The sequence below is a fragment of the Abrus precatorius genome, unplaced genomic scaffold (genome assembly GCF_003935025.1).
Source record: "Abrus precatorius isolate BTA unplaced genomic scaffold, Abrus_2018 Scaffold11, whole genome shotgun sequence".
Taxonomy (NCBI): domain Eukaryota; kingdom Viridiplantae; phylum Streptophyta; class Magnoliopsida; order Fabales; family Fabaceae; genus Abrus; species Abrus precatorius.
In genome coordinates, this window is record NW_020874303.1 from 6,600,834 (window position 1) to 6,628,423 (window position 27,590).

The 27,590-nt window shown below is 32.8% G+C and overlaps 3 protein-coding genes across 6 annotated transcripts; 2 read left to right on the forward strand and 1 right to left on the reverse strand.

Annotated features, from left to right (window-relative positions):
* Nucleotides 1–1,864: 1,864 nt before the first annotated feature.
* On the forward strand, nucleotides 1,865–6,334 carry LOC113854691 (probable sugar phosphate/phosphate translocator At3g14410). Of its 2 annotated transcripts, none has more exons than XM_027485845.1 (8): nucleotides 1,865–2,123; nucleotides 2,784–2,891; nucleotides 2,975–3,009; nucleotides 3,473–3,585; nucleotides 3,777–4,038; nucleotides 4,145–4,413; nucleotides 5,693–5,843; nucleotides 5,934–6,334. In XM_027485845.1, exons 1-7 carry the CDS (start codon nucleotides 2,034–2,036, stop codon nucleotides 5,818–5,820), a joined length of 1,005 nt encoding a protein of 334 aa, XP_027341646.1. In that variant the 5' UTR covers nucleotides 1,865–2,033; the 3' UTR covers nucleotides 5,821–5,843; nucleotides 5,934–6,334. The 2 variants fall into 2 exon arrangements, with proteins under 2 accessions (XP_027341646.1, XP_027341645.1); XM_027485844.1 differs by having other exon boundaries at nucleotides 1,978–2,123; nucleotides 5,952–6,329.
* A 3,867-nt stretch (nucleotides 6,335–10,201) lies between these two features.
* Nucleotides 10,202–23,406, forward strand: LOC113854140 (ubiquitin carboxyl-terminal hydrolase 25). 3 transcript variants are annotated; one of them, XM_027485007.1, is made up of 9 exons: nucleotides 10,202–10,677; nucleotides 10,754–11,213; nucleotides 11,316–11,391; nucleotides 11,488–11,580; nucleotides 16,742–16,828; nucleotides 16,934–17,712; nucleotides 18,273–18,401; nucleotides 22,456–22,589; nucleotides 22,694–23,406. In XM_027485007.1, the coding sequence occupies exons 1-8, from the start codon at nucleotides 10,503–10,505 to the stop codon at nucleotides 22,568–22,570; spliced, it is 1,914 nt and encodes a 637-aa protein (XP_027340808.1). In that variant the 5' UTR covers nucleotides 10,202–10,502; the 3' UTR covers nucleotides 22,571–22,589; nucleotides 22,694–23,406. The 3 variants fall into 3 exon arrangements, with proteins under 3 accessions (XP_027340808.1, XP_027340809.1, XP_027340810.1); XM_027485008.1 differs by having other exon boundaries at nucleotides 22,456–22,596; nucleotides 22,694–23,140; XM_027485009.1 differs by lacking the exon at nucleotides 16,742–16,828 and having other exon boundaries at nucleotides 10,307–10,677; nucleotides 22,694–23,405.
* An 886-nt stretch (nucleotides 23,407–24,292) lies between these two features.
* LOC113856646 (nicotianamine synthase-like) lies at nucleotides 24,293–25,147 on the reverse strand. The gene has a single exon (XM_027488574.1). It carries the CDS (start codon nucleotides 25,145–25,147, stop codon nucleotides 24,293–24,295), a length of 855 nt encoding a protein of 284 aa, XP_027344375.1.
* Between the last annotated feature and the right edge of the window lie 2,443 nt (nucleotides 25,148–27,590).

The following is a 27,590-nucleotide window of genomic DNA, read 5'->3' on the forward strand; positions in this document are numbered from 1 at the left end:
AACTACCATTGAATTATATCCTTACTAAAGAATGGAAAGTTTTATCATTTGCTTGTGATCGGTTTTCTGATACAGTAATGAATATTAAGCTTCAAATGAATAACATGAAGAAAAAAAAATGAAAATATTAAAAAAAGTAACAAAAAAAAGGACAGAATAAAATATAATTATAAACATTAAAATATTAAAGTAATACCTATAATAAAAAAATGATTAAAAAATAATAAAAGTGATTTAAACATGCACATAAAAGACTATTAGAAATATTGATGAGGAAAAGTGAGGAGAAATGATAACACTACTTCTAGCCGATAAAAAAAGAGTAGAATAAGATTTAAAAAAACTGTAGAATAAAAGAAATTTAATGATAAATAACATTTAGATAATTCGGTCTTTATTTGAGCTAAATAATATTGGTCTTATTTGGTAAACTTGTTGATAAATCCTTGTAAAAGAAGAAAATTAATATAAAAAATTAATAAATTTTTTTCTATTAGTTAAAATTAATTTATTTTTTAGAAGTTATTTTCATTTAATTTTGTTAAAATTTGAAGAGATAAATTACTTTTAACTTATGAAAAAAAAATAGTTTATTTTTTTTTACAAAAACTTATCCATAAATTCATCCAAATAGGACAACTGTGTAATTTACCTTGGTGTTCTTATTTAGGAAGATAAATTTCTACTGTTGTTATTATAAACAACCTGTGTCTTGTTTAATGTGCTTTTTACTGAACATTTAAATAGTTGAGTTGATTATATATTATAGAATTATGTTATATTTTTTTAATAATTTTTTTTTACCATTTTATAAGTAAATATTAAATAAAAAAGTGTATATATTTTTATTGTGAAAATATAAAAAAATATTTAATAGTTAAAAAATTGTAAATATTAAATATATGAAAAATAAAAATAACTTATATTAATATATTTAATAAATGTAATATTTAATACTATATTAACGTTATAGTGAAGTCAATTATATTTATATATAGGTAGATTAAAAGTATTTTGACTAAGATTATCGTTCAATAATTTTTTTTTTTATATCACTGAGAACTTGTGATATTTAATTTGTATTTCATAATGAGTTTATAACTAATTTATAATAAATATATTATATGAATGTAGTATGTAATAATATAATTTAGTTGATTATATAATATATTTTATAAGAGGTTAATGTTGATGTTCTATCGGTATAAAAATTTTACATTATTAACTAATTATAATATGAACAGTAAAAAAATTCTACATTATAAATATATTTAAATTAAACTCATTATATATATATATATATATATATATATTATTTAATGATGCATTAATATTAGTGCAATTAATTTTAATAAATTATGCATTTTCTGTAACAGTTTGACCATTCAGTCTTTGAGACAAATTATTCTCTTTTTGACTGAACCTATTTTTGTTTCTGTTTTGACTAATCTCATTAATTGCATCATAAAATTAAAGACTAAAATTATTTTAGATGGGTGGCTGTCTGATTCCACCACATCCACATATTAGCGTAGGCATGTATAAAATAAAAAATTATGAAAAATATATGAAATAAAAAATTAAGATTAAAAATGTAATTCTTAATACAGAAGGAAAATAAATAAATTCTATGTTGAAATAATTATATATTTTTTAAAGATACCGAAACAAATTTCTAAAATAATTAAAAATATGATTTCTTTTCAGATTTAATTTTTAATACCTTAAATAATCACATTAAAAACTTTAAAAGTAATTTAAAAAATTTAAAACCAATTTTTTTAATTAAAAAAGTTAAATCAAACGGGATTATGAATTGAGTAATTAACGGGATTATAAATTTTGTTGTTTGCTTTAGTTTACAATACAAATTTGCAGCAGGGGAACAGCATAGTCGTTTACTTCATTTTTCGTCATCTTCTTGGGCCTTGGATAGTCAGAACTCGACCCGTTTGAGAATCGGGTTTCAGATGCAGATTTGAGAAAACGTAAAAAAATTCAGGGAAGGAAGAAACATTGGTGACTTTGCAACAATGGCGGATCCGAAGAAGGAGGGTTTCTTGACCTACGCCTACATTCTTCTCTACATTGCTCTTTCCAGCGGCCAAATTTTCTTCAACAAGGTTACCTTCATTCACTTCAAACTCCTGCATGCTGTTTGGTTCCCGGGAAAATGAGGGAAAATGCTTTGTCGGAAAGTTATAGCGAAATTGGTTCCGTGCTGATTTCGAAGCTAGGATTCGATGTTTTGTATCTGTGTGTGTTTTTATTTTATTTTAAACATTTGTTTATTTTCTTGTATAAATTATTTTGTGTACTTGGACGTTGGGTTAAATTTGACATATGTGTGTGTTGTGGATTGGAATTGGATATGCTGATGAATGATTTGTTTTCAGTTTCGAGTGGTAGTTGAGCGTTTTGTTCAGTTATAACGGAAACGTTTTATCTTGTCTGTTTCTGAAGTAAGGTTCAGTGTAAGAGAATTGAAGCAATTAATAAAATTTTAATACTTTCTTTTGTCAGAAATTTTCATGTTAAACTGGTGATGGTCGAATGCCTTGCGTCAGCGCTTGTTTTTTGGATTTTGTTGTTGGTTTTTTATGGTTTGGCTGTTTTTTGGAGTGATTCCTGGAAGTATTGTTGTCTCCTGTTTGACCTTGGTTTTATGCTTAATTTATGGGCGATTGATTGATTTAAGAAATGAATCAAGGTGTAAATGTGTAAAAATTGGCGTCGTTGTGTAGCTGATGCATATTTTATCTTTTTTAATTTGTTACCTGCAGTGGGTTTTGTCCTCTAAGGAAATCAACTTCCCATATCCTTTGGGATTGACTCTACTTCACATGCTCTTCTCCTCTGTTCTGTGTTTTGTATTAACCAAGATTCTAAAGGTACGTGTCTGTGTCTGTGGTTCGTGTGTCATATTTAGTATGTTACTGTTATGTGATGAGGGTTATTGGATTGTTTTTTGCAGGTTATGAAGGTTGAGGAGGGAATGACTCCTGAAATGTGAGTAAATGAATTAGTTTTCTGTAGATTATTGCTGATTTGTTAGGTTTTTATATATGGAACGATTTTGGTTTTGTCATACCTTCTCTGGCTGTTGGTGACTAAAATGTTAAAAGTGAGATATTATGACATTCTGTTACACTGATATTGTAAAAAGAAAGAAAGAGTGCATCTTTATTAAACAGGAACAATCTTCCTGGTCTGACTCTGCTAGAGTGCTAGTGCAGCCTGAAAAAGAAGAATACAGGATGACAATATACCTGAGAAATTTGTAAGAATGGACTGGGATGGTTGAATGCTAGTGGTTATGGCTATCCATTCCATATACATTGTGTGTGTGCAAGTGTCTCTAAGTGTTTTATATATAAAATTAACATCAAGGCTATATTGCTTAATAGTCGATTGCATTAAATACTTATGATGTCTCCACATTCCAGTTGTAACAATATCTTAATTGTTCCAGATATGCTACTTCAGTAGTGCCAATTGGGGCCATGTTTGCAATGACTCTTTGGCTGGGAAATACTGCCTATCTGTATATTTCTGTTGCGTTTGCTCAAATGCTGAAGGCAATTAGTAAGTTGCAGTTATCTTGTTGGTTCTTGACAATAGTGAGGTGTCTTTAGCCATTTTGAACATCCGAGCTATTGGTTAATCAACTTGCCATAGTTGTACAATGTATGGTGGTTATATATTGACACTTTATTTTTTGTCTAATATGACAACTAATTGCATACTTGCTCTTGTTCTTCAATTGTCAATCACAGTGCCTGTAGCTGTATTTGTGCTTGGAGTAGCTGCAGGACTTGAAGTAATGAGCTGCAAAATGCTTTTAATCATGTCAGTGATTAGTTTTGGTGTTCTAGTAGCTTCTTATGGAGAGATAAATATAAACTGGATTGGAGTAGTTTACCAAATGGGAGGTGTTGTTGGAGAAGCTCTAAGACTTATATTCATGGAGATTTTTGTTAAGAGGAAGGGTCTTAAGTTGAATCCCATATCTGTGATGTATTATGTTAGTCCCTGCAGGCAAGTGTTTCTTTTCATAATTTTACTTACTGTTACGCAAGTTTTTCAATAAATTCTATGTACTGTGAATTAATTCCTATAAAAATAATTTTGGATTCTTCTGCAGTGCACTTTGTTTATTCCTTCCATGGATATTTCTAGAGAAACCGAGGATGGATGAACATGGACCATGGAACTTCCCCCCTGTTTTGCTTATCCTCAACTGCCTTTGTACTTTTGCCCTGAACTTATCAGTTTTCCTTGTGATTACACATACGAGTGCTCTAACCATTCGTGTTGCTGGCGTTGTCAAGGATTGGGTGGTTGTCCTGCTTTCTGCTGTTCTGTTTGCTGATACAAAGTTAACAATGATCAATTTGTTTGGCTATGCAATTGGTAAGTATCTGATTCTGTTTGACCTTCTAATTTTACTTTCTCATTAGCTTTTGAGAAACTTTCATTAGATTTCCTGCAAATGCTGTAGTGGACTGCTACTATGCCACAGTCCAGGAAAGTAGTTTTGGGTGCTCTCTGGAAGCCTGTATGCATATTAGCATATATAAGTTAGAAAAGTATATAGTCCTTGATTTTGGAAATTGATGTGAGCAATTCTAAGATCAATTAATAGTCAGGTTTCTAATGTCGTTGGAGATTAACTAGTAGGATGTTATTGATGGGAATGAAATTAATGGGACTCTGTGTTAATGGATATTAAGTATACAAAACACAGTTATGTATAAAAGCAGAAGCTCAGTGGCCAAGAAGTGGATTCCCAGGCTCAAAGCGATAAGCTGAGAACTATTACCCAAAGACAGATCAGGATCCTCTACTGTTCAGAAAATAACTGCAGAGGATGTAAGCCATGAAAATGATTAGTTTTGTAAACAGAAAAGAATTTTAAATATGAAACTTTCGGGTAAACTGTTGGATTCAAACTGCATGGTGGTGCAGTTATTTTTTAACTCTGGAGAATCTGAATCCTACCAATGACATAACCCCCATCCCTGTAGGAATTATTGCCTTCAATTGGATTCACTTTCTCTCTCCATAATTTACTTTCCTTCCTTGACACAAACAACAGGCACCTTGACCTTCCCTCCTAACTATTTTTGGGCATGGGATTTAGGCCTATGCAAATATATTTGTAAGGCCTTCTTTCTTTACTCACTCTCAGCAACCTGAACTGTGTTTATATGCGTGGTTCTGTCAGGTATCCTATTTTAGGGTGAGGGTGGAGAATGGAGAGTGATGTAACGTACTCTGTATTTTGTCCACTAATGCCTGTCAGTTCAGGGGGTAAGAAGCTTGGTTCTTCTTTAGGAATGTCTGGATTCAAGTCATTTGGATGAAAAAACAGCTTGGATAATCTGGATCTAAAGTGACTTTCAGATATTGAAGGTCTCAAACCATGAAAATAATACTCACCGATGTAGTAATCTAGGGTGTGAACACTGGAAATTTGTTGAGTTGATTAAAGGCTAGGGATTTGATTGATTTTTGACAATGTATTTCTTAGAGAAGTGTGCAGGCTTCACTCAAATCAAAGGCTGAATGATACAAATTAAAAATTGCAACAATTGTATGGCTTGGATTTGAAGCAATTATGAATAATGTTAAATGTCACTTAAGAAGAAAAGAGCAGTTTCTGTAAACATTTTTTTAAATTTTCATCCAGCTATTGGGGGGGTAGCAGCATATAATAATTTCAAGTTGAAAAAAGAAGCCTCTCGAGACACACCTGATGCTTCTGAGCATGAGTCTTCCCAAAGGCAAGAAGAGTCTCAGCCTTTAACAAGTAGATAGTAGCAGTCTTTGAGTTACTCAAGGTATGTAAATAATGTATTTGAAATATCGTCTTTTATTCCCACAATTTTGCTTCCTCTTATAGACTGAGTTTTTCTTTGTATCTCTTCCAGTGTCCATCCTGTATTCAGAAGTTGATGACAACATATAGTACATAACGACACAGTTCCACATAATGTAGCAAAAGGGCATCAAATGTTCATGTAGTAGATAAAAGTATAAGCAAGCATTTTGGTTCAATCTTCTAAGCAGTTTCAGCTAATTTTAAATTGGGAAAAGTAATGTTCTGAAATGTAGTACGTGAAAATGTAATATACAAACTTTATCCTTTAAAATAGAGGTTGGCCATGGAATTTGATTTTTGAGGAATTTGACATCGTTCACATTTCTCAATGATTATTTGTTTGAAGCAATTACAACAATCTTAGCGATTCACTCTTTCAAGTTGGGTTAGTAACCAGGGGGTATATACTTGAGTTTGTTGCATAGATAAAATCTTATAGAATTAATTTGTTTGTTTATTTAAAATGTATCGGTTGTATTTGAAATTCTGAGAAATTGTTTCAGTGTTGGGAATTTTTGCTCCAGTGGAATTTATTTTTTGTGAATTTATGTCGTTGGTTCTCACTAGTTCATTGTAGTCATAGGGGAAGACAAAGATTTTGTATTTTGCTCAAAGTTAAAATCGAATGTTTCATCCTATATGTCGTGTACTTGAATCATATTAATTTTGGAGGCAATACTGTTTGACCCCTATGCCTGCATAAGTAATTGATTATAATCTGGAGATAACAAGCTAGCATTGCCATATGTTAAAGTATAGTATGTTATGGACCAGGAAATTATACTGTTTTCCTACCAGTAGGTCTGTCTTCTCCTTGTTCTTGTGAGGAGGCGGAGGCTTAAAATTTGAACTCTAAACCTTTTGCAGACAACATGGTTAATAATTTTCGATGTGCATATTTAGACTTCTATTTATGCAGATTAATGTACTACATGATGAAGTTTTTTATTTTTTTCAGTGTTTTGATTGAATTTTGGTTCCTTTTTTTAGTGCAGTGTAGTGTAAAGTCACTTGCTACCGAAGCCTAAGAAAACAAAAATCTCCCTTTTCAGCTCTAACTTTTGCATCCTCGCCTGTTGCCTCTAATTACCCATCTAAGTTCTTTTAAATTAGACAGTATAACGAGGGCAAAGCTGAGGTTCATTTTAGTTTGTGATCATCTCATAGTACTTTCCTCAGTTTCCTGGGCGTGTTTGATGAACATTGAGAGACTTGAGAAACTACACAGTAAAAGTACATGAATCATCACATGATTCACATCATAACTTTTTGTTTTCTTTATTGTTTGCTAGTTGATGCATATTTGTTTTATGCATTATATATATAGGGACATTTCAAGTGAGGAGTAAAAGACATTAATAATGACCATTAACAAGAGAGAAAAGAAAGTAAATAGTGGGATAATAACATTAAATTTAAGTTCTTTATTTTGATTCAATGGTTATTATTAATGTTTTTCACCTCTTATAATAACAAACTCCTCTAATTTGAGATGTTCTTTATGTGTATATATATATATATATATATATATATATATATATATATATATATATATATATATATATATATATGAGAAATGATCTTTTTATTATAATATAAGTCTAAAAATTTTTACACTTAATTTGAACATTTTATTTAACTTAAATCTAATCGTCAGTGAAGTAATAAATTATAACTCATTAGATATAAGTTAAATGAAAATTTTATATTAGATATAAGAGTTTTTAGACTACACCGTTGTAAAAAGATCTTATTCCTATATATATATATATATTAAAACAAATAATGTAAATTTACTACAATATCCTTTTGTGTGTGTATACATGATTGTTAAGAGTCGTATATTTACAAACTTTATATTTTATTTTGAGCTGAAATCTATATTTTGTTTTGTTAAAATAACTTTAAATATTGAAAAATATTATCTTTCGTTTAATTTAATTATTATTTAGATAAAAAATGAGAGTATGATAAAAAATAATTGTAATAATATAATAAAATTGAATAGTCAAGGTTAAATTTAAGCACGACAATCTTGACTATAAATGAAAAAAGTGACAATTGATTTTTATAATTTTAAATATAAAAAATATATTTGGATAAGTAGGGGTGGACAGTTTCTTTGTTGCTGTTAACAAGGTTGCATGAAATGATGCACACACCAGCCCGATCCTTGTACTACAATGGTTGGATGTCGAAGACGAGAAGAAAAACTAACAAAGAAAAGAGGGAATATATAAATTGTAAAAGAAAATTTGTTTTTTATGCATTTTTTATTTAAAGAAAAAGTGATCTAAAATCCAAACTATATCAACCATGATTTATAAATAATAAGTAAAATCATAAATGTCAAAGTAATCGAGTACCCCGCGTTATTCCAAATTTCAACATATAGCTAGAATATTAAACTAGACAATATGAAGAAAAGAACAAATTTGTTATTCAATTCAATCAGAGATAATCTCATGTAACTTTGCTAAGAGATTTTTGTTGACCCACTAATGGCTTCCTAGATTTGTGACCTTTTAGAGGAAGGATTTTTGTGAAATATTGGTAGCCATTGGCTAACACCATCTAGGCACTAAAACGTGTCAAACAGCAAGCTTTGATTACCATCTAGAGGTGATTCCAATCCAAAATGCAAAGTTGAGAGAAGTTGGTGACCAATACTCGTAGAATATGCTTTTACTTCATCTTGTTAATTTTCTTGTTTACCATGGCTTGAATTTTTACTCAATCTTCAGCCATATCAGCTCCCAAACAGTTCAGGGTATTTGTGGACCCCAACTTTGCCTATGCACAAATAATCCAAAAAGCCATTTAAAGGTCAGATATGCACAAATGAAGGAACACGTTGAAAGTTTTATCAACAATTTGTTAATTGTAAAATATTTATTATTTTAAAACATAAAAATATTTAATGCATATATTTTATAATAATTCAAATTATCAATGAATTTAATATTTCTACTTAAATACATATTAAGAGAGAGAATTTATGTTATTTCAGTGGAGCACAAATATACAAATGGAACTAACGAACCACTAGTACCCTATCACCAAAATCAAAGCTACATGAAGGGACATAAAAACTGAAGTAATGATCAAGGAACGAGAGGTGAAGAGGGGAATCAACCAATAAGGCCTCCCCACAATCATCCACATGACTTTTCAAAGGCTTCTCAAGGCCACAGAAAGATATACATATATGAATAGTAACTATTCTTCTGGGGTTGTTGGATCTCTCCCTCTCATGCACTCTCTCATGTTCTTTTATTTATTTTTTCCTTTTCCTTAATTTAATTTGTCCTTACATAACTATTGTATAAGAAAGAGACGTTGTAAGTATGCATTAAAGTTTTTATTATTTTCTAATAAAATATACTAGGAAAAATACTTTTTTTTATCATTTTAAAATAAAATATAGCAATAATTTTATTCTCATTAAATAGGAATCATTAATATACCATTGATAAGGACAAAGTCTCAATATAAAATTAATATTCAAACTTATCTTGTATTTTTTTATAAACTATCTATCAAAGTCCGCTTACCAAAATCAAATCAATTTTCTTTTTACTAACCCACAATTGAATTCTTTATAAAATAATATTAATTAAGAAAATATTAATATTAGCTTTTAAGATTGATTTTGAACCTATAAATGAGTATTTTTTTTATTAAAATAAAGTATATTATATCTGAAATGTAAAACTACAATAAATACATTCTTTTATAATTAAAGATAGCAATTTTTAAATGTTGAAAATTTATCATAATAATTAATATTAACATAATTATAGAAAAATAAATTTTAGATTTGATCCAATTGCATAAGTTTTTGCTTTTGGAAGTACTATTTTTTATTTATAAAATAAAATATAAGTAATGAAAACAATTTGATATGAAAAAAATGAAAAATAAAAAAAACCCAATAAAATTGAAAAAAAAAGAACTCACTTAGAGTTAGCTTAAAAATAATAATTACGTGAGTAAATAAATAAAATTAATTTTGATATAATCTCAATAAATTTAAATATATCATAAATATAATTTTATATTATTTATTATATAAATTAATAATCTTTAATGATATGATAATTTATGATTAAATAATATATAATTTTTTTTATCTTATCAGTTTATTCAAATTAAATTTTAAATAAACATATCAATGATAAAAAGTGAAAACAAGAAGAAAAAAAAAAGCAATTAAAGCAAACTCCCAACTACAAAAAAAAAAAAAACCCAATAAAACCAGAAAAATTATTATCAGCCTCGTATAAAAAATTGAGAATTTTCCATTCATTCATTGATTCCTTGTTCCCCACTGGTGGTAGTAGTTCTTAGTTCTCTCACTCATACATTACCTTTTTTTTCTTCCCAATATTATAACCTTCCCCGTAAGAACCCGCTAGAAAAAAAGAAAAAGAAAAATAAAACAAAGCCAACAAAGAGAGGGAAAAAACTGAAAAGCCCAGAGAGAGAGAGAGAGAGAGAGAGAGAGAGAGAGAGAGAGAGAGATGCGATTACGGTGGCGGCGGCGGTGGTCAGTGTTGTTGAATTCCCCATCAACGGCCAATGCACCGGCGGGTTACGGTGGTCGCCGTCGTCGTTGATGGCCCTGCAGATGACTTGGCAGCCGAGTCTCCTGAGTCAGAAACGCAAAACCGGTGCTCCCTTAGGGCTCCGAAACCTAGGCAACTCGTGCTACCTCAACAGCGTCCTTCAGTGCCTCACCTACACTCCTCCTCTCGCCAATTTCTGCCTCCGTTTACAACACTCCACTCACTGTGCGTAACCTTCCATCTCTTCGTTTTCTCAATTTTCTCTTTCCTAACCTAATTTTCCTCTTCCGTTCCGATTCAGGTGATTCCTCTACTTCTTCTTGTCCTTTCTGTATACTGGAGAAGCAGATTGCGCGTTCTCTTCGCTTGGATCTCCCTCACGACGCGCCTTCCAAGATCCAGAGCTGTCTTCGGATCTTCGCCGAGCATTTTCGCTGTGGCCGCCAGGAGGACGCGCACGAGTTCCTCCGCTACGTCATTGATGCTTGCCACAACACCTGTCTCCGCCTCAAGAAGCTTCGCCGGAGAGGCGGCGATTGCGGTGGTGGCGGTGATGGTGGCGGGAGCGTGGTGAAGGAAATTTTTGGCGGAGCCTTGCAGAGCCAGGTGAAGTGTCTGTGCTGTGGATATGAGTCGAATAAGGTTGATGAGATAATGGATATTAGTCTTGATGTTTTCCATAGTAACTCGCTTAGAGACTCCATGCAAAAGTTCTTTCAGCCTGAGGTTTTAGATGGCAACAATAAGTACAAGTGTGACAGGTTAGTCACTGAGAGGATGTGTGTCTTTGTGTCTCTGTGTGTGTTTCGTGAGTGCGTGTTTGAATTATTGAGAAGATTACATTGTGGGTGAAATTTTTTCAGTTGTAAGAAATTGGTGGCAGCGAAGAAGCAGATGTCCATACTTCAAGCACCTAATATTCTTGTGATACAACTAAAGGTTGGTTTTATTTATTTATTTATTTATTGGATTGTTTGGATTAGTGATGACTTGGTAGTTTTGAATGATGGTGTGTTGGTGAAATTTGGAGTGCAGAGATTTGAGGGCATATTGGGTGGCAAGATTGACAAGGCTGTTGCATTTGAAGAGGTTTTGGTGCTTTCTAGCTTCATGTGCAAAGCAAGTCAGGTATGTTCGGTGTTTGTTTTGAACTAATTACCGTCAAGGGGAGTGCCTATTTTTGTCATTTTCACATGGATGCACACCCTAACATGATCAAGGAAGCACTGATGCCAGAATAGTAGCGTGTCCTTGTAGTACCTGCATCTAAGTTGGATGTCTCAAACACTCTTTTCTGTCTTTTGTTTTTTGTTTACTTTAATTTGTTAAACTTATACAGATGGGAATGACAGTAATTAGATAAATTATAGCATTTTATTATGTCTACAATATCTCATGCTTACCTTTAAAACATTTTCTTTTTCTCTTCTGATCTATTTTTGTGTTTTATGTTGATTTTATATTAATTTTATACATCTTATTATAGCTTGGTTAGTTGGTTATATGTCTTGTAATTTTAAAATTATCAAAGCCCTATGGACTTCTCTGTGTCATATTGCATACATGCTTCCTAAGACATAAAAAGTGTGTAAGAATAACTTTAACCGTGCAGCTACACTGAATTCCATAGCTTAGTATTTTATAATTTTTTTAAGAGGTCTATTCAACTCGTCTCATTTATACTTTATACCATTTTAAGCAACTTTTCTGTCTAACTGTGCGACTCTCCCATAACTTTCTTGTCTCTCACTATTCTAGTTCTGCCCATCTTTGTACATGCACTGGACCCCATTTTCTCACAAGAACCGGTTTCTTATAGAAGGAACCACTGCTTATTTTTTTTGCCATGTCAAGCAACTTTATTGGTACAACTAAGTTGTGGAACGGTAGCTTAAGTGAAGAAACCTGTTGAGCAAGACTGTTGAAGTTTCCCTAAACCATGCTACTGAGAAATATGACTAGTTCTTCCTTTATGCCTGTGAACAGTCTCCCAAAATTTGTTTTTCTACTTAACCTTCATGACCTAAAAGTCAGAGGGGGGAGGTCTTGGTTGAAGTCTTCCAATGATTTGCCATGCTTATTTATGCTAATTTTGTTTAAAAAAGGAGACATGATTGATATTACAGTTTCCTGTCTTTCCAATTTACTGTTTTTGTTGTTATTATTATTATAAAGAAAAGTCATTTTGAAAGAGGAGAGATTCAAAGAGATGAGGATAAGATGTTCTTGACAAGAAAGATGAAATAAAAATTACAACAAAACCAAAGAAATGGAACTCAATATTTAGAAATGCACATTGCTTGGCAGCCCACTGTTTGTTTATCTTTATGATTTGCCTCTATGTGTTTTTGGATATGTGAGCCATCTAGATTATAGAGTAGTATTTGAAAGATTTGAGGTCAAATTGGAAATACCTTTGTGTAATTTGTAGTTTCAAAATTTATTATTGCATGAGATTAGTCTGAATCTTGATAGCTAGAAGGTTACAATCATATATAATGACATGGAAGGGTTTCCTGAACATCTATTTTTTGTGCTATTGATGTATACTTTATGAGACTATCTATGTAGTTTTCTGTGAATAGTAATACAAGGCTTCCTTTGGCAATTTTTTGGTTATAAAAAAAAATTCCTTGTGAGTTTTTGAACTATGAAGCCTATATATTTAACAAGACATGGGTACAGTTGGACACGGATATGGAGATGTTGAAAAATCTTAGAAATTCAAGAATTGATATCATGGTAGTCAAAATCGAGATTTTACGTAGGATCAGAGAGAGAGTTCAGGATCGTAACATCGAACGTAAGATCTTACAAAATTGTATATACATATAAAATAGTATAAATAGAAAGAAAATAAAAATATTAATTCAAACCACAGTACTTTAAAAGATGAATATTAAGAACATGTCCAACATATATTCCAAAGTTCCAAACCAAATACAAAATCAATATCCAAACTTAAAATATCTATTTTATTATATCTAAAATATTTTGATAATAAAAAAATTCGTCATCTCCTTCATCATCTTCATTTGGCCCATCTTCTTCATTTGGTCCATCATCTAAATTGTCTATATTAGGAACATCACCAACACCAACATCTTGATTTGAACCTTGATCTAAATCCAAGTTGTCTATATTAGGAATATCCAGAAGAACTGCATGTCAAGTTTAGTAGTTGAATAGCAAATCTTTGAAGCTCAGGATGCTCATCTTCATGAGACATCCACCAATCAGTTGGCAGACGCATAATAGTTTTTCTAGCCAAGTGACTATCAAAATTACCAGCTTGCTTTCTAAATGAATCAAGTTGACAATCAATTTTACATTGTTCATCTTAATCAAGCACCATCCTTGTCAAACAATCATATAGTCTACGCTTAACTTCAAGATCAGTCTTAAATTTAGGACTATAGTGCATCCTAGGATTAAGAAAATAACATGCAACATGCAAAGGCCTATGGAGCTGTTTATCCTATCTTTCATCTATGATATTCCATATAGGTACATAACTTATAAAGAGCAAATAACAAAGATTCAATATACAATACAACATAGATCACAAAATAGAGCCTAATTTAATTTGATAGTAGTTATAGTTAGTTACCTTTTCTTAACACCATTGAAAGCAATTTAAATATTCTCTTTAGCTTGATCCATTGCCTCATAAATAAAGCCCATAGTTTCTTCATTTAAATCAACCATTCGAAGAACTCTGATAAGAGGAAATGCTGCCTTCAAACAAGTGATTATATTCTTCTATAACTCTCCCATCCTTTGTCTTAGCAAACTTAGAGGACTTCCATTAATTAGATGTTAACATTCTTATCAAAGCAGCTTTATTTTCTTGAAGGCACCCTAGAGTCAAATAAGATGTAGCAAAACGAGTAATTCCTGGCCTTAGAGGGAGGAGCTTGACTACTAGTTGAAGCCATTTTATCTAATGGTAGCAGACTGCAGTAGAACAAAAAACAGAAAGCAGAGCACAAAAGCAAAAAATGAAGAAAATCCCAATCACACGCAGTAGCCAAGATGATGAAGAAAAAATAAAGCACAGAAAGCAGAAAATCCTAGACCAAATCACAGAAAAAATCTAGTCGCTAGAGCTAAGCCCAGTCGTCGGAGCCGAATTGCAATCGCTGAAGCCTCGCAGAGAAGTCGCACAATAAAGATGCCCAATCTCGCAGAATAGAGTGAAGAAGAAAGGAAGAAGTCACAGTGCGGAGTTATGGGATTCTAGGGTTCCAAAAGCTTTAATGATGTCGGGTCGGGTCGGGTCGTGGGTGTTGGCCCAAAACGCCTTCATCTCTGCGCGTCAGAATTGCAAGTCTTCAACGAGTTTACGACCCAGCAAGAACAATCCCACTCATCCCACCATTTCATGTTCCCAGCACCGATTCAGCACGGAGGCATGGATGGAGATCGTAGAATCGTACTATTCTACGATCCAAAACACGATTTTGACTACCATGACTAATATGGCCTAGATATGTTAATATGAATTTTAATGCTAAACTTAGTTATGGAAAAAGACTTTAGAATCTTAGGATTTTCACTACAGTAGAAATAATAGAGTATATACATTATAAGTTTAGCAAAAAATAAGACGAGGATCATGTATTGGAAATTAAAATTAGAGATGATATTATATCATAAGTTGAAAAAATTATGAAAAATGATGGATTCTACAAAATGATAGAAAAATTAATGAAGATGTTACTTATAAAATACAAAGTTGAGTGGTTAAAGTGAATAAATACATAAAAAATTATTTGTGATTGTAAAGTATTTATCAAATTGAAAGTTTTATCGTATTACAATATGACCAACTATCCTATATGGTAGTGAATGTTGGGTCTTAAAGGAATAACATGAGAATCAAGTGAGGAATGAGAGAAATGAGAATATTAAAGTGAATAAGTGGTCGCATGAAAAAAAAAAAGATAAAAAATGATAATATACATAAGAATATTGGAGCAATACTAATAGTGGAAAAGATGACCTTAAACCATACAAGGTGACTTGATCATGTGCAGAGAAGACTTTTGGAGGTACCAATGAGAGCAAAGTGCACGGTTTTAGCTCTATAAAAAGTAGTTGAGGAGACTCAAAAGAACCTTAAATAAAGTTATTAAAATATACCTTTTGACTAATTAGAATTTTGAAACTTGGGTTTTTGACAAAGTTCAAAGGTGTTGTGTGATCCATGTAACCAACCTTACCTATGGGATAAGACTTGCTGCTGATGTTGTATGTTAATATGAATTTTAGAAGTTACTATATATCAATGTGACATATTTGTCAGATCTTAGGTATGCTCTCTATATCTTAATTTGGAGATCTTGGGTATACTCTGGTTTGAGTGAGAAATCCCTTTCATCTCTTGTGACATAAGAGTGCCAATGATGTCTTTTTTTTATTGAACTTAGACAGTCATTTGTCTTATTGAAAGGGATTATTGTGTGGGTGAACTTCTCAAGGTTAAATAAAATATTCACTATTACGCCTTTAGCTTTGTTATATTCAAAGCTATTGTAATCTATGCGAAATATGGGAAGCTTTAGCAATAAATAATATTTTAGAGAATTTGGTTGTTGACCGAACTCAATGTCTTTATGTGATCCGCGTAGTCACCTAATGAGATAAAGTTTGGTTGTTGTTGGTTTTTGACCGAACTCAATGCTCTTATGTGATCCATGTAGCCCACTTTACTTATTGGCATAAGATTTTATTGTTGTTATTCTTGTGAAATATTGGAAGCATTAATTATAGAGGTTTGAAATACGTGAAAATTATAAATATTCTTTAATCTCTATTAAATTTGTTTTTCTTTGTTCAGTTTCCTTTCATACTTCATGTGGAAACTAATAGGTGAAATTGCTTATTATACGCTAACTTAGGCTATATATACACAAAAAAAGCTTTTGACCTATGCACTGGGCTGATGAGTATAGGACATGAGCTATCCAATATTATCCATTATTATATATACAAAGTCATACATTGTGGTATTATTTAATTGCAAAAAGAAGTGGTTAGTTTATGACTTCAAAATAATTGGCAAAACTTCAAAGAGGCTAAAATACTATTTACCAATGAACCACTCACAGTAAAAAAACATAAATTGCTTGGTGAAGGCCAATAAAGGTTCAGTATTTTTCCAAATTAAGCTGATGTTTTGTACGAATGGTGCAACATGGCCAACGTTGCCTGAGTTCTTTTTTTTCTACTGCATTCTATTGTTATATTTATCTATCTTCCTTCCTAACATTTTATATTCATATAGGATCCACAACCAGAATATAAGCTGTTTGGTACAATTGTGCATTCAGGCTACTCCCCTGAATCTGGTCACTATTATGCTTATATAAAGGTTTGTGAGTTTATAGTTCATTTTGCACAAATTATGTTGCTAATACATTGATTGCTAAATAACTTTTAATTGTGGCCATAATCTAATTTCCTATTCTGGTCACAGGATGCAATGGGTCGGTGGTATTGCTGTGATGATTCTTGTGTAACAGTTGCAACCTTGCAAGAAGTTTTGTCAGAAAAGGTTTATATTCTTTTTTTCTCTCGAACTAACCAAAGGCCAGTGTCAATTAGTAATCCTCTTGCTTCAAACGGTGTAAAACCTCATTGCAATCAGAGCCAGGCATCTGAGTGTCCAAAGGTTGATGTACCATTGGAAACAGTGCATCCAAAATTGAATTCTGAGCAATCTCCATGGAAGGATATATCAAGTGTACCTAAGCCTGCCAAAGGGCCTTCCAGCTCACGAGTGAAGTTTGATATTAATGGAAGTTCTACTTCCAAAAGAAATCCTTCTCCTGTAAATGTCAATGGCAAAGTTGATGTTTCTAGGAGTCAACCCTTACTAATAAATGGACATGCAAAACACTTGGTTTCTTTGGAGAATGGTAAGAAAGATCCTTCATCATTACCCACCAGGAATGGCACTGACAAAATTAAAGTTGATGTTGCTGAGAAATCAAAAAGAAAGGAATCGATGCTGACAAATGGACACACTGATAATCAGACAGTTGATAGCCATCCTGTAAAGTCAAATCCCAAAGAAGATACTGATAGAAGCAGGGTAAGAGCAGGTAAAGGGCCTGACAAATTTAAGCAAGAAAGCAATGGCCTCAACAATAAACCTGACATATTGGGAAATAAGAGAAAGGTACAGGACGCCCCATGCATTTTGCTTGCACATGATGGTCAGTCTCAAGCAAGAGTTCAAGAACTGAAGCAAATGTATGACATACTGACTCTTTTTTTCTTACAAATTATGGTTAAATAAAAAATTAATTTTGAATGATTCCTAGCTATGCATTATGTTTTCTGATATACATTGAAATAAATCAGCAATTCAGCATATACTTTTGACAATGTTTCATAGCTGAGATAGTGACTTTGGTAGTTGGGTTTACAGTCTTTAGACAAAGTTAGTTAATGTTAGCATTTAATCACGAAGTCTTAGTACTGCTGGATGAGAATAGAAAAATCTGATCTGTCTTGTGCAAGCGCTGAACAATTCCCTCCCCCCGCTCTCATTTCTTATTATTAATTTTTTTCAGGATATCTTAGTCTTGATTCATACTGTATTGAAATCTTCGTGTATGTTCCATCTTATGCATGCCCAATGCCCAAACTTGTTTCTCTATTTCCCATATATTTACCTGTTTCCTTTGACAATCAGTTAGGACACCTTTACATTCCAAAATATTTGTCACATGTCTGATTCAGATACTGTTTCTCCAAAAAAATTCATTATATGCCTGATTCTGATACTGTGTTTTCTAAACATTACCCAGTCTTGGGAAAGAGGCAAAATCAGTTTTGAGGTCATGTGGCTGGACAGATATGGTCTATGAATTCATGCGTTCTAGAAAGAAGTTACGTGCACAAGAAGCTGAAAATATAACAAATGGAGATGAGATAAGGTAACCTTGGTCTTTTTCTACATTGCTTTATGCATTGGGCCCATTGATTTTACACACTAACATGGCTGTTGCAAAATTCCATGAATAATATCATATACCATTTTACCTATTACTTTTAATCACATAAGAGATTGGTTTCTGAATGCTAGGTGATAGATACCCATTAGTTAGTTAAGTTTGTTGGTTGAAAAACATAAGGCAAGCTGCCAATAAATGATGGGCTGTTAAGAGAGCAATGTCTTGTCATTTGTGAGAGGAAATTAGGTCCTGTTGACATTGGGCGGTGCAGATCCTCGAAGTTCTGCAGTGTGTGTGTGCTCTGTTTTGTGAATTGTAGACTTCTTCCCCCATGTATCCTAATAAGGATACTAGGCTCCTATAAATTGGTATTAGAGCTCCCAATACCAAGGAGTTTCTTGTACTAGGATGGAAGGTCAACTAGGAAATGTCGAGAAAAATTTTGAATCTTGGAGGAAAAGAGGTAAATTCAAAAAAACATGTTGGGAGCCCCAAGAAGTTCACATGATGAAGATCGAAGACTTGTTAGAAGGCATCTTGCAGAAAATGGGTAACGGTTAACAGAGGGGACAGGACCTTAACTGGTAAAGAAGAGCAATTCAGGTCTGGGGACTTCGTAGTCCTAGTCAGTCAGGTGAAAGATGGAGGTGGGTGGAAATACTTATTTTTGGAGGTGAAGAAGCTTATGGGTGGGTCAAGTGGTCAACAAGGTGAAATGTTATTTCCACCTCAAAGAGGTGGAGAGAAATTTCAGGTAGTCATGGTTTCAATGGATCAAAGGGTGCTTGGTTGGTTTCAGTGGTGGGAATCGTATGTGCAAAACCCATCTTGGGAGGGGTTTAATTCAGCAGCGATTAGGTGATTTCATCCTTATATGATGCAAAACCCTTTTGAACTGTTGCTGGGTCTGAAACAAAGTACCACTGGATGAGTTGAGAGAAGTTTGAACTATATGCAGGTCCTTTAAGAGCTATTGATGAATATTACTTAAAAGGGATTTTCTTGAATGGGCTGAGGGAGGAGATTCGGGCAGAATTAAAGTTGCATGAGCCTCAAACCTTGTTCAGATATGATGAGAAAGGCTCAATTTATTGATGAGAAGAATCAGGCTATGGCTAAAGTTGGAGTCAGCACAGCAAGTAGTAGTGGAACAGGATCTGGGTGCCCACAGTCACAACCAACAGCAGGTCCATCCCCTACAAGCTCTACAGCCAGCAGAAATAGTGGAACAGGAGAAGCATTCAAGGAAAGGGCAAGAGGTTTAAAACATCTGATAGATGCTGAGTTGTGGAAGGGGGAACACCTTGGAGGGTAGTTTCTTTGTTTTGTTGAATTTCAGTCAATGAATTCTATCATCATTTTCTTTTCTCCATTTCCATTGGGATTCTTGATAGCAGAAATTCTCATATGTTGAGTATTTGAAATATATCCAATGTCATCTTGATCATATATTATCTCTATTATCTCATGATTTGTTCCCGTGTTTAGTTTGGAATTTGATCTAATTTTAGTATTAGTATAAAAAAGGGTTAATGCTTTATGTGTTGTACTTTTATCACATTGCAACACATCACAATAACCAAGAAAATATTATTCGAAGTCAATTTTCTCAATTTATAAAATCTGGGTATCCTCCATAACTGTCCATCCTAAAATCTGGAGCTCTAATTGATTTCTTCTAATCACCCCTTGCTATGTCATCCTTCTGGCCTCTTGTTCAGCAGTTTCTGCCTCTAACTGCTGCTGTTCGGCCTTAGGTGTACCACTGCTAGCTGCCCTCTGGCTTTATCTTTTACTGCCAACAACCAATCAAGATCTCCTTAGCCAGATGTCATGAACGTCCAGTCTCTTGGCAGTCTTTCATCCTCACTGATGCTGTCCGACCACAATCTGTCTCTTTTTAGCCACCTTCAAGTCACCACCCACAAACCTTCAGACCAAAACACCACTATATCTTAGGATTTGTTTTCATATTTATTATCTCATGATTTGTTTCTTTATTTAGCTAAGATGATTTATTTTTAATTTTATGTTTTGTATCACATTGTAAAACAAACTCAAAAAAATCTTACTCAGTCTCTATTCTCTCAATTTCCTCCCTCAATGCCTAAAACCCTGTAATTTCAATCCAATCTAATGTAGTGGACTGATGTTATTCAATGAGAAGCCATTTTCTATAGGTAAAGCATATTAGGCTGTTGGCTTATTGGCTGTTTGCATGTGCATGTCCAAATACTTTGTTCATTGGTGCTTAAAAAAATGGTTCTGAATTCTGATAGAAACCCAAAACTGAACTTAGGAAAATACTTGAATTGTTCAACAGAAGTAGGGGCTCAAGAGTTCTTCTGGTGAAAGGAAACACTACAGATTGTTGTCCAGTGCCAATGGTTCATTCAGAGAACAATTCTCTGTCAACTACTTAGGTATCAAAAGCATGACATAATCATTCTACCCCCCACTATCCTAAATCCCCTTGCATAACAGAATACCCCTTAGCTCTAACAAACAAGCCATGATGCTAGCTGTTAGGGTTCTGGGAAGTAAAATCAAAGAAAAGACTGAAGAGTAGTGACAATTTTATTGATCACTTTAGAAAGAATTAGGATTACAAGAAACCCCCCAGAGCTGTCAGCTCCTAAACAGAGAATGACTTCTCCCTAAACAACATTTACAGAAAGAAAAACCTGACTTAAACTAGAATCTAACTCTGTTTATAGGATCTATTAACCATATTAACAACTAACTAGCAGTTGACTCCTCCCTACCCTTCCTCCTAACATAAACCTTCCACATTTTAGGTTTCTTATTAGTATCAATCATATGTTCTTCTGCCATGGTTCTAACACTAGCTAACTCTTGTATGGCCCCTCTTGCTCCTACAATACACTCTCCACATGATGGGCCCTTTTGGGCTCAAGTTCAGCATCTGATCTTTACTAAATTTGGATCCACTAGTCCTGTCAGGTTCCAATGTGATATACCCAATGCCTGATCATAGAATAACCTTGTTTATTTAGCTATAGTTTGTAGCATAGTAGTCAATCTCGTGGCCAACTCCAAAATTGTTATTGCGAGATGACCGTCATTCCAAAGACAATCAAAACAGAGAAAGAAAATAGATCAAAGAGTGTTCAATCACTGGAAAAAACACTTAACGCAAATGGTCTCACCGGAAAATGTCTCATTGGAAATAGCTTAGGTTACACTGAAGATGAAGAAAACAACCAAAAAATGTCTCTGCTCATGTTAAAAATAAGTTGGGTTTCGTCGGAGATGAAGAAGATGGAAATTGTGACTTGAAGCAGAAAGTGATGTTGGAGATGGAGGACGAAGCAAGAGAACAGAGATGGAGTAGGGTTCAATCCTGACTTGCGAAGATGGAGAAGCATTCCAACTTTCAGAAATATAAAAAGGGGTGAAATTTCAAGATTGCCTCCTTTAAAAAAATTCCAACTTTTAGAAAAGGAGGGCAAACTTGCCCTTTTGCCCAAAAGGGGGCCAAATCTCTAGATTGGTCCCCTTAAAAAAATTCCAACATATGAAATATCAGCATGATGGCTGCAATTTGCAGCGCGATGGCTACTACGTGATGCAAGATGGAAAAGCGGCACCCAGCTGCTCTGCTCCACACCTCTGCAATAGCAGCCGCAACGGCCACTATTGACTCCTATGGTTTGTAGTACCTATGTATGTAGGCAGAGATTCATGATTTGTTATCCCTTTTTTCTCTTTCAAGTGATTGCACATTCATTCATGGTTATATTTATGCAATTGATGATATTCAATAGTTCTTAACGTAGCTTTGCCTTGACAACCCAGCCTTTTCCAATCTCACTGAAATCCTAGTTTTAGTTTTATGATAAATGGTTTCTTATTGTTCCTTTTTCCTGTTTGGGTATGTAGTTGTATTTTATTTTTATATTATTTAACAAATATACACTAAAAGCTCCCTTTCACATATGTTAATATATGGGCGATGGTGATTGTGTTTGACTCTCTGGTTGTAATCCTTGGATGTGCACTACATGTGATACAGGAAGTTGCTAATAGGAGATGCACAGGGAGCTTTCATATCACAGATTCCCGAGTCATTGAGAAAGGACCTGATTGAACGTCTCCGATCATTTAGCCAAGAAAAGATACAATATTAAGGACCTTAATTAGAACATGGTATGAGGTGATCTATTATTTTATTCTACATATTTTCCATTCTCCTAGGCCTTTAATTCAGTTCATGATTTGATATTTTCTATTTCATTTCCAAAACGTCGCAGCTTGTTGATCTGTCTTGCTAGTGAGGCGTGGTGTGTATACTCTGTATTACTAATTATTGTAGTGGTGGTACCCTTACTGGGATGCTCAGTTTGGGTTTGTTACATACTGACTATTTGAGCTAGTGCTGGCGATAGTAGCAGGAGAATGTGGAGACTGTTATCAATGAAGCCTTTCCCTCAATGGCTTTGTTATCCTTCTAGGTGCTCCATGCATATTTGATCTAGAAGTTCAGATTTCATGTCTTGCCATAAGTTTTCTTTCTCCATGGAGGCTATAAGTTCTATTGAATCTTGAGGAGAGCATGTCAGGAATTCTATTCATTCTGTACAATCTGTTTTAGTCTTGTATTGGAACAAAATCTTCCCTTTTCTATAAAATTGCTCAACAAATTTTGCAGCGAAGATGAGGCTGTGTATGGCGTGTGGATAATTTCTATCAACAATGAGACTGTATACTTTCCGGTACTTAAGAAAGGAAAATTCATTCGCTATAAACATTTTGCCCCGGAAGTACTAGATCCCGAAATTTGAGAGATTTATGATTTAATTTGATATACACACATCGACACCTATGTAACATGGTATTTGTTATAGCTTTCGAGATGGTTAAAAACTCAAAAGAAACTGTATATTGTCGTCCGAAGCTATATATTTTGGTAGACAATGGTGTTTGTTTTGGAATTCCGAAAATTAAAATATGTCAAAGATTTCCGTTACACTGTGTTATTGATGGCTAATGCAGTGGTTTCATAAAGTAAAAACGAAATTAACGTTTTATTCTTTTTTCGGTAAAAAAACGTATGGTTCAAATATGAATAGTCATTGACATTGGATGTAAATTTCAACTATAAAGAAAATAAATATTTGCTGCGACTCAGTCATGCCGGGAGGAACAAGGTTGCAGAAGCGATGACCTCCTTTTCTCCGTTTTCCGAGTACTGTAGAAATGCGACCAAGATAGCATTGAAAAAAGAGTGAAAAATAATAAGTAAATACTTATTTTAGTTCTTTTAAATGTAAACAATGATTACTTTAGTAATCAATTTTACAACAAAAATTAATTTAATCCTTAACTTCAAAAAATAACATTCATTTTATATATAAGACATTTTAAGTGAGAGAATTATGAGAGATAAGAGACATTAATAATTGTTATTGGATTAAAATAAAGAGTTTAAATTTAATGTTGTTATTTTACTATCTAATTTTATTTTATTTTTATCAATGGCTATTATTAATATCTCTCACTTGAAATGTTATATATATATATATATATTGTAAAAAATGATTAAAATAAATTCTTAAAAAATTAAAGGCTGAAGTAAAAATTTTGTAAAGTAAGAAAGTAAATTGATAAATCCGTTAGGTAACAATAGTGGCATATTTATTATTATATTTGAAACTCTGATACGAATATTTTCAATCATCTTATCAAGCAAGACGACTGAAGTAAGCACAAGGGGACACTGAACAATACCAAGCTTTGTAAGTAACACCGAATAAACCTCACCTCAACTGAGAAAAAGAAAGCATATTGGAATAGAAACTATCAGAACACTTATTTTCTTCATGTAGAAGCAACTTGTGTGGTTGTTGAGGTTAAGCTTTAGGCTTGCGAAGAAGAACAACTGAGTTGATCACATCGTTGGTGGGATGAAAGATGCTAAGCACCTCAAAATTCACCATGTCATGCTCCTCAACAATAGGGTACAAGAAAGCTCTTGCACCTTTTGCACTTCTCACTAGTAAAACCCCTCCCTCTTTCATATACCTTCTTATGTGTCCCAAAATCTTATTTTTTGCTTCTCTACTCATACCCACAAGTGCTGCCAAAAAGATGCAATCATATTGTCCCAACCTCTCTCTCACTTCCATAATGTCTTGTGTTTCAAACTTCATCCTCCTCTCAAGTGTTGCATCAGAAGCAACAATCTTGCGAGCCATCTCATTTGCCTTCTCATCAATATCAAAGTTATCAAAGTGGGTAGATTCCATGTGATGAGTGGCCATAATGATGGAAGTGAGTGGCATTGGACCTGACCCTACAAAGGCTACCTTCTTTGAATTCACCACCCCATTTTCTTCGAGGATTTTGTTCTCCAAGTTTGCTAGTTTCACATAGTTCCCATAGTAAGGGAACAAGGTTAGATTGTTCAATGGCTTGGGTGTGAGGCTTATGAATGTTGAGAATTCAAGCTCTAAAAGCCCTTCAGCATGGCCACAAAGCTTAATGAGGTTCTCACGCATTATTTTCACCTCTTGGGGTAAGGCTTCAATGTCAATGGATGAAGGGAGGGTACAAAGGTTCACTAGGTGAGTGAAAAGGCTATTAACTTGCTTAGAAGGCCTAAGAGATTCAAGCTTTGAAATGCTTGCATGAAGTTGCATGATCTGAGCTATTAGGAGCTCTGCTGGAATCTGAGCTTCAAAGTTGAAACTTTGGAATGATGCCATTGGGTTGAAGTGAATTTGCTACAAGCTTGAGAGCAAAACAGAAGTATGCTAGAACACAAGTTTTTCTATTTGCCTTGTGGAAAAAGCAGAGAAGCCTTCAACTATTTATAGTTGCATGGGCATGGATTGAAAGGTGCAATCATTGTAGAATATCATTTGATGAAGTTGAAATTCTGAAATCTAAATTGGTCAATTGAAAAGCGGTGTTTCATGCCTTCAAGATTAGCAATGTAATCTTCTTTTGCCTTCCACGAACAAGATGGTGATAGATAGGAGTTTTCTAATCATTATGAAAATATTAAAATGGTACAATATATACACACCAAATACTTCCCAGTTAAAACTATTATGATAGAGCATTGAATAAATATTTGTTTATATTTGTGATGGTGGACACCTTCAAGCGCTTGTAAGTTGAAATTCTCACCGATAATAAAATCTGATTTTTATTAACATAAGGTGTATAGATAGAACTATATAAATAATTTTTTATTATAAATTATATTATTTAATGTTATTAATATATTAAAATTTAGTAAAAATTTATATATTATAAATTTTTATCATGAACGTAGATTACATCTTAAGTAAGTTCTTCAAGGTTCTTTTCACACCATGCGTAGAATTAGAAGGTGGAGGCATATTTAGGTATGCTATGTGTTCACACTAAGTCACTAACAATAGAAAGAGAATGTAAGGCTTTGAAGTCCACTGCGGCATGGGGCATGCAAGTCAGCGGTTGAAGATCTTTCGAAAGATCATTTAATAAAAGAGAAAGGAAAAGCATAACATAATCAGATAACACTGTACGTGTATCATCGCATGTAAATATACTGCAACTAATTTCATCTCTACGTGAACTTAAACAGAGGTCGAAAAATTATTTAATATTTATCTTCTAAAGCTTTTATTATATAGCACGTTAATTGTTTGCAAATCAATATTCTTATGACTTTTTTGTTCACACACCTGTTGTCTACTTAAGAACTTATTTGTGTCAAATTTTTTAGAAATTAAAAAGTATAACAATGCAATTATAGGCCTTTGTTTTTATATATTTTTAAAATATATATTACGTTAATTTTGATAAATATAATTGAAGTAATAAATAATTTTATATTTATTTACATTTTTGCATATATAATTTATGTGTTTGAAATTTTTAATTTATTTATCAATTTTTTAATTAAATTATCCAATAAAAAATATTAAACAGTATAAAAATAAATATAATTTAATCCTTTCTTCTATCTCTCTCTGTGTGTATATATATATATATATATATATACACTTAAGTATTTTAATTTAAATTTTCTCATATACATAGTGTTTGATTGGAGGAGAAGTAAAGAGGAGATTAAAATATTTTTCTAAAATTAAGACATTTAGTAAAAAGCATTTTTTTATAGACTAATTAGATAAAATTGCCTTTAATTATGTAGTTTTATTTTATATCTAGTAAATCAAACAAGATGCTTCTTTTCAATACATAAATAAAATGTAACTTAAATAAATAAATCATAGCTAGCAAGATTGTTGAAAAGTTCAACACAAAAAAGAAAATATTTAAAATAAATTATTCAATTTTCTTTTTTTTTTCATATACTTACATAAAAATCTCTCTTGTTTTATATATGTATTACACTTTGGTGTATATTTTTTTTTTTCACGGCAAACTTCATAGAATTGTTAATTAATAATTAATAGTTAATTGTTCATCTCCGCTGGGAACATCTAATGTCTGCATATCACACCGTATCTCCGTTAAATGAAAGTAGAATCAAAATCATCATGAGATTCATTCTTCCTCTACTATTTATAAGAAATAAAGGGGAAACTGCCATGCTGATTAACAATAGCGAGAAAAAAAAGATGATTTGGCTACAACCAAAGCTAGAACAATTGTATTTGTAATATTTTAGGAAAAAATGTTAATATTTACAATAAAAGCGCTAGCCATTGAATATTTTATAATTATTTATATAAGAAGATATTAAATTTATTAATTAACAATATGATAGCACATTATTGAGTAATAATATACAAGTTTTCATATTAATAATGCATATAAGATCAAATTCTATCATTAGCCTTATTTTATTAAATGCTTAGACAAGGATGTAATAATAATATTGAATGAAACAGATCTTGTCAAATGTTTGTCCACAAATAAGCAAAGTGGCATAACAAAACAACATTAGAGACCCATTATTAAGATCTTCTCACTCCATGTCCATGGCAATTACAAAAGAACTCATTCACATAATCCTACATACCTTGGGATTCATCTGTGCTACTGTCATATAAAAGCCATGAACAGTACAAGAACATCTACATAAGAAGGGGAATCATAATCCAAAAGCTGGATGAAACTCCAAAGAGCAATCGAGCAAAACAAATGAAAGAATTCTGAAAGACATAAAGAAAAACAGCACATTGTCAT

Bases quoted from the DNA above. Each gene is read 5' to 3' on its own strand.
- LOC113854691 (XM_027485845.1), top strand. From the start codon at position 2,034: ATGGCGGATCCGAAGAAGGAGGGTTTCTTGACCTACGCCTACATTCTT. The intron at 3,010-3,472 runs GTGAGTAAATGA...TAATTGTTCCAG, and splicing joins GAGGGAATGACTCCTGAAAT to ATATGCTACTTCAGTAGTGC. The intron at 4,414-5,692 runs GTAAGTATCTGA...ATTTTCATCCAG, and splicing joins TTTGTTTGGCTATGCAATTG to CTATTGGGGGGGTAGCAGCA.
- LOC113854140 (XM_027485007.1), top strand. From the start codon at position 10,503: ATGGCCCTGCAGATGACTTGGCAGCCGAGTCTCCTGAGTCAGAAACGC. The intron at 10,678-10,753 runs GTGCGTAACCTT...GTTCCGATTCAG, and splicing joins TTTACAACACTCCACTCACT to GTGATTCCTCTACTTCTTCT. The intron at 16,829-16,933 runs GTTTGTGAGTTT...TTCTGGTCACAG, and splicing joins ACTATTATGCTTATATAAAG to GATGCAATGGGTCGGTGGTA.
- LOC113856646 (XM_027488574.1), bottom strand. From the start codon at position 25,147: ATGGCATCATTCCAAAGTTTCAACTTTGAAGCTCAGATTCCAGCAGAG.